Source organism: Pectinophora gossypiella, chromosome 17 (assembly GCF_024362695.1).
Source record: "Pectinophora gossypiella chromosome 17, ilPecGoss1.1, whole genome shotgun sequence".
NCBI lineage: Eukaryota > Metazoa > Arthropoda > Insecta > Lepidoptera > Gelechiidae > Pectinophora > Pectinophora gossypiella.
Genome location: NC_065420.1, coordinates 2,365,360 through 2,381,511, shown reverse-complemented (window position 1 = coordinate 2,381,511; position 16,152 = coordinate 2,365,360). Strand labels below are relative to the sequence as shown.

Sequence of the window (16,152 nt, the reverse complement as noted above, 5' to 3'; positions counted from 1 at the left end):
ATGCTTGGCAAAACTATGCTGGCTCATCAAAACAAAAAGACACTGGTTATGCATCTATGGTTAACATTACGAAGCTACTCTAAATATATCATGTTCAAACTCGCTTCTTACATACATTATTTTCAGAACTGTCCAACTGCAATATTGTTTAACCGGTAACTGTTTCAAACAACCATACGTATTGTTTAACCTTGTCTGGTATTGCATAATTGCGACAACGTTCAACAATCTTATCTCAAGTAATCTATACCCGGAATGACAGCGTAGCGGTAGATGCTGAAATGTTCCTGTAATCCGAGAAAGACGAAACCGCTGTAATCCACAAGAAACCGGATCTAACGGGTCATGTAAATCAGATGATAATACGGCCGTAACGTATAGTGTGCCGGCTTAACATAGCTGCGATGAGATATTTGTGTTACGAATACCCGTGACTTTGTTTATGTGGAATTTCTCTTCGTTTATAGGTCTCAATCTCGATAATTGTGACAGCCTTTAGACCCCAAACGTTTATTTCTTACATGTTGTTAAATTTTTTTCGATGCGTTGTGATGTGACACGCAAGTAATCAATAAGCAAAATAGATAAAATCCGAAACAAATTCGATATCCCGTTTTTTACAGGGTCCACTTTGCCTAACCTAAAGATTTGACAGGTCCGGTTTTTTACAGAAGCGACTGCCTGACCTTCCAACCCGTAAAGGGAAAACTAGCCCGATACAGGTTAGACACATACCTCCGAATATGCATTTGTCGGGAATGTGGGTTTCCTCAAGATGTTTTCCTTTCCCACTTCACTGAGCACGTGATAATAATTTATGATGCAAACATGAATTCGAAAACGAATTCGACAATCACTAAGCAAAATAGATAATAGATAAAGGAAAAGTGAGGGGTCTAAAAATAAATCATGCCAAAATACAATGCCAGGACACAAGGTACATACAAATCTGTACTCTCTGTTTTACTATAATATAAAGTCTGAGGTCGTCGAATTTGATCGAGGATGCCTGCAATCAACACGCAACTTACTCTTAAGGTCATCAGGTGATCACTTTAGAATTCATTTGTCGTTGAGACGTATTGAGGACAATGATCTTGAAATAGCGACGGTATGCCTTCGCTAGTAAAGTTCCCTTGAACACGTTTCTAAAGATACTTAGAGACAGATAAGGAAAAATAATCCGAGTTTCCAAGTTCCCAACAAAGTCTAGAAACTTGGTAGTGAATGCTTTCTGTTAATTAAAGCAACCTGAATTCCTTAGCCAATCCACGATTTCGTCGTCTACAGGCTACGTTCTTTCAAACGGCACGACGTTAATCTGTATCGTAAAATTTGGTATTGCAGCATATTACAAAATAGATTGCGATTTTAACACTATTTCTCGAATATCGAAGAATACGAATAATTTCTAACTGTTCATGTACCTATTACGTACTAGAATGTAGTGTTTTATCGCAGCGCTTTGTAATACACTTTCAATCTATTAATCAATCAATATTTTTCTTCGTAAACCTAAACAATCGTGTTCCTTTCAGTTTATTAAAATCACCCTTTGTATTTACTGGTTCCAACAACATGATCTGAGTGTGTTTCTTAGCTGGATACAATGAGAATAATAGTAGCGTGAATTCATCTAGTATCTGTGTCACTGTGTTGTTCTTCATCTTCATCATCTTTTACAATCTATTTGATCTTAGTATTATTGTTAACTTTCAAATAATTTATCCTCAACAGCAGTAGGTAGGTAAATATAACACACACTTAGGTATATGAATGTTCTTGTAAACTGCTAATTGATATGATATCGAAAACCCTTTTACCTTTAATTTCATATAGTATTTTGAGTTTTACGCAAACTCATGTCCAGCCGAGTAGATAATGCCATTCGAAGCAAGTCTACAATAAGTCACGTCACGTCAAGCAATCCTAGTACCATCTCATCTCTCTCATCATCAGGAATGCTTCGGTATTAAAATCTTATTCTAATGTGTGGACGTTGGAAACAGATTTCATTAACTACCTGATATTATGGGAAGGTGCAACGAAGCAGTGACGACGCGCGAGGCGGCTCGGCGGTCACACCACCTTTTTCCACCAATCACAGGCGTGCAAAACCCTGCCTTTTTCTAGCTGATTAACGCTTGTGAAACGTATGCACTTAATGGTGAAATCACGACCATTATTTATGAATTATGAATAACTCTATAAGTGTTATTGATTGTAGGACATGTCATGTAGGGAGTCTCATATCCCCATTTAAACGCGGTAAGAACCCGTTATTATGTGTTTTAATCATGTCATGGTGTCTTGGCAAATATCCTCACTATTTCATCAGTTGAAAACAGTTGAAAAAGTATTGCAAGAGAATAGTCTGAGAGAATATGATAAGGTATTTATTAACCTATGTATCTAAACAGCATTAAATTGGGTTATTGAGTGTTCAAAAGATATATTTAATACAGAAAATTAAAATAAAGACAGATAAAATAATTCCATATTTTGTACGAATAAATTCATGCAGACGGGGAAATAGATTTCAGTGTATTTTTACAATCACTTAATAGCAGTTAAGGATGCATTAAACATTGAGTACTCAATTAAATCCAACACCACAACAGCTCTATAGCTGAAAGTAATATCATTTTGAGACAAACTTGCTCTTGAAATGCTAAATAACAGGTAACACCTACCTATCTTCCATAATTATACTTTTTAATTGGATTGCTAGGGAACTTTGTCATTCTCATTTTATGACCCTTTCCATTTCACGGCTTCTAGCAAAAGTATTGCCAATTAGTGGACATAAAGCAACGCAACTTGTATCAAAACTCGTATGTTGTATAATTCAGGACTGACTAGAAAACGCTATTAGTTACGTAAAAACTAATTTACTAGGTGCTAGAAACGCGAAGTCAATTAAAAACTAAATTAATAACGTGCTAATATGTTCCTTTTAACATATAATTGCAATTTTATGACATTTCCAGATATTTCTAAGGCTTCTCTGGTTAAATTATGTGAATTGCATTTTACACAAATAAACACGATACCTATATGCGAGTCGTGCATGCAAATTAGTAATTACTAATACCCATCACCTAGGTACCACTTAGGTTTTGTATGTTAAAACAAAATAATTTAAATTTTTTTTTTGTTTTATACAATACAAATTCTAACAACGAATCCCTATCACTAAGCCTATGCTAGTGGGAGAACGAACCTTTTGTGGCGTTTGTCACCAGAATATAAATTGCATGGTATTCGGGTCCTTTTCATTTCCCAAGATGGATATCAGGACCACGGCGCATGCCAATACACACGCCGGTACGTGGTTCGCTTGCATGCTAGCTGCTTGCATACACGGTGGACAAAAAAGTCGCCCCAGTGCCTAACAGACAGATTACCAGTTTTGACAGCATATCGCCTATAATCCATTATGTTGAAGATAACTTATTCCCGCAAAGAATCCCTCACTCGCTTGTATTATTATTTAATCTGCGACACTATCTTTTTACAATACTCGTAGAATATATAAATAAAACATATAACAGTATTGATGCAATGTCGCTTCATCTTGACGTACTTAGCAATTTGTTATCATATCGAACAGTCACTAAGATGGATGTATTAAAAGTAATAACGTAGATAGGTACTTAAGTATAACCGGATTCTTAGCGAGAAATTATTCCGGCGAATACTGGTTATATGATGTTAAAATCTGTTTAATTATTTATATACAAATTATTATTTACTTAAATACTGGTTTTAACTCGCGTTTATCTGACTAGCCTAGGTCGATTTGATAGCAATAGCAATATATTGACTCATTTCTAATAGCGTAACTATTCACATGCTCAATTTATTGTAAAATAGAGTTATTATTATTTACTTTGTCCCTGGTATTTACCTAAAATCATAGTCACTATATTGAATAGGTATCGTTTGCCGCCATATGTTCTTATAGCTAGAGATTGATAATTTCGCACTGCTACACATCACCTTCGATAGCTCAGTTGGTAGAGCGGTGGACTGTAGAGGGATTATCACTAAAGACATCCATAGGTCGCTGGTTCAAATCCGGCTCGAAGGAATCTTTTTGTTTTCTTTTTTTTTTACACGATTTTTTTATTTCATATAATTATTAATATAGTTAGCGAGTATAGAAAAAAAAACAATATCTATAGAAAAAAAACAATATCACGTCTCTTAGTAAATAAATTATTTCTTATTTCTGTTACTTCTCTTTAGCAGCGAGCAATCCAGGTACTATTTATTTAATTTTATTATTATTCTTTAACAAATTAAATATTAACTTGCTATTATGGTAGGTAACAGGTTTCTAAAACCAAAAATAAATCGAGAAAAAAAAAGAGTACTTGTTTCCGCCCGGGATCGAACCGGGGGCCTTGTGCGTGTGAAGCACACGTGATAACCGCTACACTACGGAAACTTGCTTTGTTGTGTCGAAATTGTGAGTAACTACTTGATGGCAGTACGGACTCAATTACTGCCACCTGGTGAAATAACGAGGAACTAAAAAAATTGCGGTAATGCAAAACTTTGATATTGTCAACGTTTTTAAAGAATAAAATATGATCACTTACCGTTTAAGATGCACTGCAAAAATCACAGAACACACTAAAAAAAGCACGAATTTAAAACAATATAACAGACACAACACGCGCGCCTACCAACGGCGCTATAAGAACGATGGCCAGAGAAAAGTCCCCATAGCTTTTATATGAGATCAAATTGTGTGGGATATTTACCACCCGCTGAATACATCATTACATTTGTCACAAGGGTGTGTTTTATGTCGCGCAAATTTGTAATCGGGAACGCACCCTGTTTTCATGTCATTTTTTCCTTGTACTACTTTACCGTAGTAACCGACTGTTTTACCGACCCGTTCTTTATAGTACGCGTACATTGCCGCTTCAACTAGTACATGTATTATAAAGCTAATAACAAACCCCGCCATGTATGAGGTGGAAATGTAGATTATAAAGTTGTGAAAGGGTTAAAGAATGCTTCCACGGAAACAGCATACGTCAATAGACTGATTATTTTCATGATGTTCAAAGAAAGTGTTCACAATCTGAAAATAGAAGGCAAATTGCTTGGAAAGGATTCGTTAGGGCCTTGTGATAAGTAAGGGTTTTTTCAGTTCTTAGAGGTTAAAAAGGCACATTGAAGCAATATTAGAAGAAGCTATTTGAGATTTAATTTTGTACACGTTGCTCACTTTTATAGGAACAAATGTTAAATGAGGGTCTTTCGAAGCTACGTTCCCCATAAATGATGATGATGATGATGATGTCCTCCCAGACGTATCCGTCGCGGCGACACCCTTAGCTAGTGTTAGCCTGGGCTCTTGCAAGGGCGCGGGCGTGACTAGCAAAACCAAATTTAGTTTTGAAAGTTCTGTTGCAAGAAGCACAATAGAGAGTCCCATTTTTGAGTTATAAGTGTAGTGGTAGGAGGGCTTGGGTCGAGTTTTTCGGATATGGCGTTTGGCGTCAAGATCATCAAGACGGGTTCGTTCAAAGTTTTTTAATCCCGATTCGACAGCAGATCGCCAGTCCGATCTCTGAGTGGCAAGCTTCTCCCACGATTCACTAGACGTGCCAGTCCCAGTCCCAGTCCCAGACCAGCAGTCAGATGACGTTTCAAGACATCCCTGTAACGCAGGTATTGTCCTCCCGGTTTACGTTTACCTGAGCTAAGCTCAGAGTAAAACACTTGCCCCATAAATAATATAGATGGCGCTATCAAGATTTATATTTATATGAGGAGCTCGGTGGCGCAGCGGTAAACGCGCTCGGTCTGCGATTGTTGAAGTTAAGCAACTTTCGCAAAGGCCGGTCATAGGATGGGTGACCACAAAAAAAGTTTTCATCTCGAGCTCCTCCGTGCTTCGGAAGGCACGTTAAGCCGTTGGTCCCGGCTGCATTAGCAGTCGTTGATAACCATTAATCCGCACTGGGCCCGCGTGATGGTTTAAGGCCCGATCTCCCTATCCATCCATTGGGTAGACGTCCATCAGAATCATTTATTCAACGTAATTATCATGGATAAAGTTACACTTCACATGAGCTTTAAATGGGGACGTTAATGGGCTAATGATGATGATATATTTTAACGTAATATATACCTATTTTCTTATTACATTACTCGGGTACATAAAATAATTATTATTGTTGCTTGACATTTTATACACTTTTTTTATCTAAGTATAGAGTTATATTGCTACCAAAGTTATGTTGATTTTCTTTATTTTGATCAGAATAATAATGCGTGGAAGATGTAATTGTGACTGGGTGTAATAAATACGATTTTTATTTATACCCAAAAACAAAGATAAAAGACGCATATGTCTATTATCCATGAAATTTTAAGGTTAAACGAAAGAAAATCTGTACAGCGCCATCTATATATGTATTCCCATCCATGTATAAAAATAAAACAAAAAATAAAATATTGTTTTCGAGGAACGTAGTCTGGAAAGTCCCTCGTTGGGCAAAAATTATAGAATTTATGACGAAGTTTATACTAGCTTTGTGATATTATATGTTTTTTTTTGTACCTAACGTATAATTCTTTGCGTAATTATGAATATGTACTTATTTGTACTGCAGGTAGGTATTATAATAATCGGCAAGCGACGCGACGTCATAGGTCACAGAAGAATAAAAGAAGGTTATCATTTTCGTATGACAACATGATAGCTGAAGGGATGAAGCAGCTGCATGCTTTCAACAGGTATTTTTCGTCTTTCATAAGGGTCATAGTTTTCGTCTTTCATAAGGGCCATGAGTCCACACTCCAGTAGAACAGAAATCAGAATCATTTATACAACGTAATTATCATGGATAAACTTGTTGAAAGTCAATGTAACATTTTTGAATTTACGTCATTTCGCAAGATGTTATAGCAACTGCAACAGCAACACATCTTTTAAAAACCATTGAGTACAAACAAATACAAGTTATTTAATAACTAGAGGAACACATTCAATACCAGACATTATTATTTATTTTCTGACAAATTAAAAATATTATCTGGTATTTTATTGTAAAATGTAAGTATATACATAACCCCAAAAAAGATGAATTTAATTTACTTAATCTAGAATTTTGAATAGCAATTTTATTTTTATTTCTTGTATTGTAAGTATGCCTTTCACAGTTTCTCGGAAGGGGAGATACATTTTTACGTACACACATAATGTTTTCATAAATATATTGAACTTGAGCCGCTGTCGCCAACTACCGGGCCAGGCACCTCGGCCGGACGGGGTGCCTCCCTGAGGTGGCCAGCAACGTCAAAGGACTGTTAGATTTCCTTGGGGAATTAGACTGGCTGGAGTAATCCAGCCGTTTCATGTATCACAAGATTCGCAGAAACCACATTATCCTATTTATGTAAAAGTCTTTGATAGTTGTAATAAAAAAAAATTGTATTTAATTTATTATATCTAATTTGATTGAATTCTTAAGATTAGTTTACAATAATTAACAAGGATTTTACGATGTTTTATATGGGTTCGTATGATAAGTCTGCAGGAAACAGAGCGAGATCAATCCGGCATCAGGGAACTCCGCATCTACACAGATGGTTCCAAAATGTCCTCAGGGACGGGTGCCGGAGTTTTCTCACTCGACTTACATTCAAAAATCAGTGGCTCTAGGAAAATACAGTTCCATTTTTCAATGTGAATGTGTAGCCATAATTCAAGCCGCCAGCACAGTGAGGAAGAGAAAGGTCAAGGGTTATGACATCAGAATCCTCTCAGACAGCGCAGCTGTCTTACAAGCCCTAAATAGTGACAACATAACCTCAGGGTTAATATACGAGTGCCACAGAGAACTGCAGAAGATGGCTTTAACCAACAAGGTTACCCTGCAGTGGATTAAAGGGCACAGTGGATCGCTGGGTAATGATGCCGCCGACGAACTGGCAAGGAAAGGATCAAACACCAGGGTATATGGACCCGAACCAATCCTGCCGATACCTTTCAGTCAGTTACGCTCGTGAGTACGGGACCATACCCAGCAACTACACAACGACAGATGGGCACAGCTGCCCACATGCAGACAGTCGAAGGATATCATGCCTATGATATCCAAGAGCTTCACTCGCCGACTGCTTCGCTTAAACCGCAATGACCTTCGAATAGTAGTGGGCAGTATTACGGGTCACTGCCCACTCAACAAGCACCTATTTAATTTAGGGATAACGGACAGCCCACTTTGCAGAGGCTGTCTGGACGCAGAAGAAACTGCCCCCATGTAATCCTGGAATGCACGGGAGTGTCAGCACAACGGGTAAAAATCCTCAAAGGAATGGGGTCGCTCCGCGAAGCCTGTGAAAATCCCAGGAGGCTTCTGAGCTTCTGGAAGGAGATAGGTTGGCTTACGTAGTCAACAATTACACGCATAATGGGCCATCTTAGAGTCTAAATGCGGAAAACAGAGCCAACTAACATAACATAACATATGGGTTCGTAATGTTTATTTTATTATTTATTATTATTAGATTATATTATATAACTTAATAACAGACGGAATAAAGTCGTGAATCTATGTCACGACTTTATTATTTTTAATTTGGAACGAGAGTTAACATTCTTTATGAAAATATAACATTATTCAAGAGAATTTCTGAATTGTTTGATTACGACGAGCACCTCCCTACCTGAGAGCAGTAGTACTATGACATATGAATGGCATGACATGTTTCAAGCATTATCGACTTGGAATTTTACCTGTAATGATAATTTGTTTGTGATCTTAGTGAATAAATAAATAAATAAATCACGCAAAATAGGCGCTCAGACGGACGTCGCGTTGCGGAAAACGGCCCGCGAATACCAATAACAATACCCTAGGGTCATAGGCGTGGGTTTATCGTACATTTAAGAATAATTCAGAATGTCACGTTTAACACCATGTGCCAATTGTGGCAATTGTCGTTTCATTCTTATCTCAACTATTCCGCGGTTGTCGTATCCGTTAGTTAGATGTTACACTTGAGCTGCGCAGACGACGATCTGTTTACCCCAGTTGGGAGTACTTTATATAATAAATCTTATTATAAAATTAATGATTATGTAAAACGGGATGCTGAATTAAATACGAAATAGTTTTTATCTGTATAATTGCGCCATTATTTGTTTAAAAACTTTTACAATTGCCGCCATGAAAACTCATCATCATCAGCCCATTAACGTCCCCATTGCTGGAGCACGGGCCTTCCCTATGGATGGAAAGGGAGATCGGGCCTTTAACCATCACGCGGGCCCAGTGCGGATTGATGGTTATTAACGACTGCTAATGCTGCCGGGACCAACGGCATAACGTGCCTTCCGAAGCACGGAGGAGCTCGAGATGAAAACTTTTTTTTTGTGGTCACCCATCTTATGACCGGCCTTTGCGAAAGTTGCTTTACTTCAACAATCGCAGACCGAGCGCGTTAACCGCTGCGCCACCGAGCTCCTTGAAAACTAACAACAGAGAATCTACTTAAGTACTCTTTTCTTTTTAAAACCACAGACTAAAAATGTACCGAAAGCAACAAGTTTAAATTTTGCCCGTATCAATTTAATATTGAGCCTCCTTGTTAGATTATACCAAGATCCACCAAGGAGTATTATTTTGATTGTTAAATAAAATAATTGCGTAATAAGTAATCAATAACAGCACAGCTCAGCTTAGCATCGGCACAGCACACCACAGCTATACAGCCATCAGCGATCTCTGCACGGTAATTGTAACAATTACCTAAATGATAAAAATGTCTGGTATTAAGAGTGTTCCTCTAGTTTTATATAACTTGTAATGTATACCTTCATTGATTTAAAAGATGTGTTGCTGTTGCAGTTTCTTGTCATTTCTTCTCGTGTTATGGCTATAACACCTTGTGAAATGACGTAAATTCAAAAATGATAATTTGACCTTCAACAAGTTTATCCGTGACAATTACGTTGAATAAATGATTCTGATTTCTAATCATGGCTGTGTTGGCATTCCTTGAAGTTGATATCATCGCTGGGTTGAAGGGATATTTGAATTTGGAAATCGTACGTCATCATCGCGACAATAGGCTAGTTTCCAAGTAGTCAAATCAGTTACTTTTTACTAAACATCAAAACACGAAATGACTATGGAATTTGTGTGAAAAACAAACTGTGACGTCATAGAAAAAGTGTCAAAATACGCACTTATTATTACATTTTTCTTTATTGAAATTCATAAATAAGTTAAATAGAAAAAGAAAACGTTTTTGGTCACCTTTAGATCTGTCTTTATTTAGTAATCAGAATTTCTTAATTTATCTTGAACCTAGTACATAACCCAAAAACATTGTCTTTTTTCTAGAATTTTCCTCAAGCAAAACGTAATAATAACCGACCGACCGACTTTTCATCACGTTTTCTATGACGTCAGAGGTTGCTTTTTTATGAAAAAGCAACCAATTCCATAGTAATTTCGTATTTTGACGTTAAGTAAAAAGTAACTGATTTGACTAGTAAGACACTAGCCCATTATAAGGAGTTATTTAAAACGATTAAGGAGACTGTATCTTTCGGATCGACCTTCGGATTCATGTTTACTCCCATATTATACAGGATGCTAGTGACATCGTAACGAATACTCAGGGGGATGATTCAGACCATGATTCTGGATTAATATCAAGTGGAATTTTCCGTCGCAAAATTCATGTCTTGTTTTTAGTATTTTTAATTATTTTCAATTCTATACTTTTGCGATGAAAAATTCCACTTGATATTAACTCATCCCTCTGAGTATACGTAACGATGTTACTTACACCTCGTACAAGTACATACGGTAGCCATACAGGTAGGTATGGGTGTTAGTGACACCGTAACGAATACTGAGGGGGATGATTCAGACCATGATTCTGAGTTGCTATCAAGTGGAATTTCCTGTCAAGAAATTCATGCTTTTTTTTGTTTTCTTTTTTTTAATTTATTTTCCGATCCATACTTTTGCGACGGAACATTCCACTTGATATCAACTCAGAATCATGGTCTGAATCATCCCTCAAAGTTTTCGTTACGATGTCACTAACACCCTGTATATTGCTGCATTACTCCTTTACAATCTATGCGAGATGTTACAATGACATAAAGTTATGTATATCCTTTATAGGTCGTCCCTATATGGAGCCGAAGTAATTCTTGTGTTATAAGTAATCCACCTATCTAGAAATAGTGCATACCTTCTAAGCTATAATGACAGGATGCCGTCTATATTTAGCATAGAATAGGTATTTTCACATGCCAATGACAAAAAGCAATTTTTCAATGCATTTTCGAACCTGTGACCTAACCTGTATTGGGCTGGTTTTCCCTTGGCAGGTTGGAAGGTCAGACAGGCAGTCGGTTCTGTAAAAAGCCGGACCTGTCAAATGTTCAGGTTAGATAAGCGGACCCTGTGAAAAATCGGGGGATAATGCTAGGGGGTGGTGGAGGTATTTTCACATGAGATGTAGACTGATTGTAGTCGCTGTAAGTGAGATTTTTGTTTCTCATTAGTTCGATCGTCGAACAAAATGAGGTAGTTATGATATCTTGGTACAACTATACCTTGTCTTTGATCAAATACGTAGATGAAAAATGTTTTTATGGTTCTACCACATTTTGTACAATTGTAATTTTTAAGCATTATAAGCTTTTTTTTTTACTTTCTGATTAAGCTTGTTGAGATAAGCAAGACAGAAAAATATTTTTCATCTACGTATTTGATCAAAGACAAGGTATAGTTGTATCAAGATATCATATCTACCTTATTTTGTTCGACGATCGAACTAATGAGAAAAATAATTTTCACTAGTTCGACAATCGAACTAATGAATCGAACTAGGGTGACAACAAACATTCTCACTAGTTCGACGATCGAACTAATGAGAAAAAAAAAATCTCACTATTTCGACGATCGAACTAATGAATCGAACTAGTGAGAACAAAGGTAATTTATTATGAAGACTAGCTCCTTTTTCTGGCGTCGTGGTAGACCTCGAAAGAGATAGCGCGACGACTTGGACGCTTGCCGGAGGGACTGGCCGGAGTACGCACAGGACCGCGACAAATGGAAAGAGGAAGGGGAAGCCTTTACCCAGCAGTGGGATCTTGTAGGCTAGATTAGATTAGTCCCCTTTTATAGTATACTAGCTTTTGTCCGCGGTTTCGCTCGCGTTAAATTCTGGGTAACACGGTTCCCCTTTCCTATTGTACTTATTTTTAGCTTCCTACCCTGAAAACTCTGATAACTGCCGTATAAAATCTCACCCCCTCTCTAAAAGGGTTTGATGACCAAGATTTCCAAAACAAATGATTCACGGTTTTTTTGATAATCGCAAGTCGCTTTCTGCCTTGAAAATTGCTGAATTCTCCATACAAACTTCCACTTCCCATTGGAAGTGGAGAATTAGAAAGTGACAAAATATAGCCTTCAATAATATAGTGATGTATGTATCACTAACACCTTCGGCTGCGTTTCGATTGACGCGGAGCTGAGCGGAGATGTGCAGGAATCGATCAATCACCGTGAGGCAGAGAGTGACAGAGCGTCTTCGTTTTTCGCTCTCTCGAACGCTGTGATTGGTCAAATCCGTACATCTCCGCTCTTCTTCGTCCATCTCCGCGTCAGTGGAAACCCGGCCTTATACAGGCTGAATGTTGAATTTGCTGAATGTTGTGAATGTTTTAAAGAAAGAAATAAACATTTATCCATTACACACACACACATTTATTCATTTATTTTTATTTATTTATATATTTTTTTTCCTCCATCAATTAGGACGATGGCGGTGGAAGGCGTCATGGTGTCGTACAACTACTCTGAGGACGGCGAGCTGGCCAACATCCTCACCGTCGCTGCATCAGGGATTAAGTTCTCCAACAGATGGGTGCTCACCCATGGGTCTATACTGTCGCCATTGAAACAAGTAAGTTATTATCTGTGATCCCAATACTCGTAGGTCCATTTGCAACATTTGTCGTAGTGAGTTTGGTGCGAGTTCAGATGGTTCCGAACATACCGATATCAAATACATAAACAAGCGGCAAAGAAAGAGGGTATACAGATATGTCTGCCCGTAGAAAATTATGGATCTACCTACTCCACTCCAATCTCATTAGTCATCCCGTGATCATGGCACTTGCAACAGTGTCGAAATATCGGGAGTCTCATAACCCTGATTTAAACGCGGTAAGAACCAGTTATTATGTGTATTATTTTATTTATTTTATTTTATTGTATTAAGTACTGTACTTATTTTTAATAAATAAATAATTTGGGTAGCTTACAGCCTTTTTTACAAAATAAATACTTTTAAGTACAAACAAATGCCAACGAGAAGCTACCACAAGTGAACACTAAACGCGCGAAGCGTTTGTTGTGTTTTAATTATAACCGCGTAAACTTAAAACAATGTATACGCCTATTTTCCGTTGGGACATATACCACGGAACTCTACTTACTACGATCCTGATACACCGCTTTCGCTTCTTCCACTCTTATCAAAGACTTACAGAACACTGACTCCATTGGTCCCGGTTACTTACCGATGTAAGGATGGTATTAATAAACTAATCTCAGCTGAGACTGCCCTCAAGACCATGCTTAAGTCCCTGTTTTTATATAAGAACTGTCACATTGACATGATCTTGAGACCAGTCTCGAAGCTGAGAATAGTTTATTAATACCACCTTAGGTAAGTAGTCGTTACATGAGACATGTCAGGGGCATTGTAATCTATCTATATTTGTGAAAGTTATTTTTCCTGTATTGTAAATAATGTTTGTATATGTCTGCAAAGATGAAGTTTGGTGGGACTTAGCCATAAGTTTAATTTTAAGACCAAATTATGTACCCAAATTCATACAATAAATGATTTGATTTGATTTTAGCGGCTCAATAGTAACCCTGACACCAGGGTTGATGAGATTGGAACTTCACCTCACAACCCTCACGATAGAAGAAGATCAAAGACTTCATGCATGCTCGCCGGTTTAGAGTACTCTTTACCTGGCCTTTCTTCAAAACATCTTCGTCAAATGGCATTTCTTTCTTTAAATGATTTCCTTATTGTCATAATTATCAGGTAAACGCAATCCAAAACGCGAAAGGCAAGCCGATCCTCAGCGATGAATTCTATGACAACCTTCCGGAGATCCACGTCACATGTGAGAAGGAGCAGTCAAAAGCCCCTAACCTGTACGAGGGGGTGGAGCGACTGAGCAGGGAAAGGAGCCTGGATAATGATGCTGATGATGAACACAGCAGCTATCAGATCAGGGTGCTCACTGGCAGGTGAGTAACACACAAGTTTGCGAAAGAGGCGGATGCGCCGATCGCCTGCACTTTTTTTTTTGACGTGTTTATTGTAGATTTGCCGCAGATGGCATTAACTACTTGGCCGGACAAATGGGGAGCGCTGAATCGCCTGCACCGCCTTTACTGTAGTTAATATTAGGATCGCGAAACGAGAATGTTGTGAAGGGGAGTTCCTTATTATTCCATACAATTAAACATAACATAAGCTCACAGCTATACAGAGTTTTAATGACATCGTAACGAATACTAAGGGGGGATGATTCAGACCATGATTCTGAATTGATATCAAGTGGAATTTTCCGTCGCACAATTCATATTCTTTTTAGATCTTTTAAATTATTTTCAATTTTATACTTTTGATAACATCCACTTGATATTAGCTCAGAATAATGAGCTGAATCATCCCTCTCAGTATCAGTTATGATGTCACTTACACCCCGTACAAGTACATACAAGGAGATTCAGGACCATGATTCGGAGTTGATATCAAGTAGATTTTTCCGTCGCAAAAGTATAGAAGTGAAAATAAGTTGAAAATACCATCCAACAGGAAATGCCACTTGATATCAACGCAATTCAACTCAACGCGAAGTTTTCGTTAAGATTTCAGTAACGCATATGGCTACCTGTAAGTACTTGTACACGGTGTAATATGAAATGAAATGAAATGAAATTTATTGTCATAAATGTGATAAGTGTGTGTGTGGTGTGTGTGTGTGTCAACAGTGGCTGCAAGTTGTCTTTGGTTACTTGTGGCTCTGCCCACCCCATTTGGGATTACGGGCGTGAGTTTATGTATGTATGTATGTAAATTTGGTAAGTATATCGATAGAAGTCAAAAGTCAACAACGCCATCTATGGGGACGTCCATAAATCATGTGATGTTTTTTTGGCATTTTAACCCCCCCCCCACTACATGGTGAGGTTCAAGACTACCCCCCCCCCCCCCTATCCTATATCACGTGTATTTTAGTACCTACCAAAATAATTGCACGAAACGCCGCTTTTTGATTCAGTATCGCGCGTTTACCGAAAAAATAAATACTCGTGATATATTACTACACCCCCCCTCCCCCTTATGATATTTCGTGATTTTTTCATGGACCCCTCCTCCCCTCACGAGCCTCGCATGAATAATGGACGGCCCCTATGTGATTTTCAAGGAACTTCATCTGTAAAGTCCCTCATTGATTTTAAAAAGACATTCGGTCTTACTACTTTAAAGAAACTGGTTTCTCTTCAATTTCTCCCCAGAATCTGCCACGTGTGGCAGTGTCCGATCCTGGAGCGGTGCGTGGCAGACATCCTGTACAGCTGGACAGTGGGCTATAGAGACGGGGATATTGAGAAGCAGACGCAGCTTGGCAAGGCGTTGCTCTCTGTGTTCGTACTCGTCGACTTGGAGAGCGAGAACAGAGGTCAGTCTTCTTTCTGTATGTTAGTTAAGTTAATTATTTTCGGAAAGTCTACGTAAGACAATCATTGTCTTATACCACACCCCGGACACTTCATACAAACAACCTCGTTTTACACAGACACCACACATTGACGTTATCAACACGCGCATCTGTGTGTGTGACGTCTGACGCCATACGATTGAAGACTAAACTATGTCCGAGGGGGTGAGGTAAATCTTGCTCTGCGGCTGGTGGGGAGCGGAGAGTGGCCGTTCTATACGTAGTATTATTCCTTATTGAGCTAACCACTAATCGTCCGGAATAGAGCGCTTTGGTTAACATCAAAGTTCGTGACTTTGAACATCAACGGCTCTTAGAGCTTGATTCCA

At 38.2% G+C, this 16,152-nt stretch overlaps 3 protein-coding genes and 2 non-coding genes across 7 annotated transcripts in view; 3 read left to right on the top strand and 2 right to left on the bottom strand.

The window, feature by feature from the left end:
* LOC126374497 (CHH-like protein) overlaps nucleotides 1–4,694 on the bottom strand; it is a 103,215-nt gene extending 98,521 nt beyond the window's left edge. The window contains exon 1 of the mRNA XM_050021172.1: nucleotides 4,608–4,694. The gene's annotated coding sequence lies outside the window, so the exon portion shown is untranslated. The remainder of the gene's footprint in view (nucleotides 1–4,607) is intronic.
* Nucleotides 1–16,152, top strand: part of LOC126374356 (peroxisomal leader peptide-processing protease) — a 133,744-nt gene that overhangs the window by 92,567 nt on the left and 25,025 nt on the right. For 2 of the 3 annotated variants that reach the window (XM_050020963.1, XM_050020964.1), the window contains exons 2-4: nucleotides 12,828–12,975; nucleotides 14,134–14,342; nucleotides 15,621–15,784. In XM_050020963.1, the coding sequence (XP_049876920.1) occupies nucleotides 12,828–12,975; nucleotides 14,134–14,342; nucleotides 15,621–15,784 (521 nt within the window). Of the gene's footprint in view, nucleotides 1–6,709; nucleotides 6,766–12,827; nucleotides 12,976–14,133; nucleotides 14,343–15,620; nucleotides 15,785–16,152 lie in introns of those variants that run through there. The other variant, XM_050020962.1, reaches the window with a different exon arrangement.
* LOC126374327 (NF-kappa-B essential modulator) overlaps nucleotides 1–16,152 on the top strand; it is a 149,304-nt gene that overhangs the window by 132,621 nt on the left and 531 nt on the right. The window lies entirely within an intron of this gene.
* On the top strand, nucleotides 4,002–4,093 carry Trnay-gua (transfer RNA tyrosine (anticodon GUA)). The gene is given in 2 exon segments: nucleotides 4,002–4,038; nucleotides 4,058–4,093. It is a non-coding gene; the product is annotated as a tRNA-Tyr (tRNA).
* On the bottom strand, nucleotides 4,381–4,453 carry Trnav-cac (transfer RNA valine (anticodon CAC)). The gene has a single exon. It is a non-coding gene; the product is annotated as a tRNA-Val (tRNA).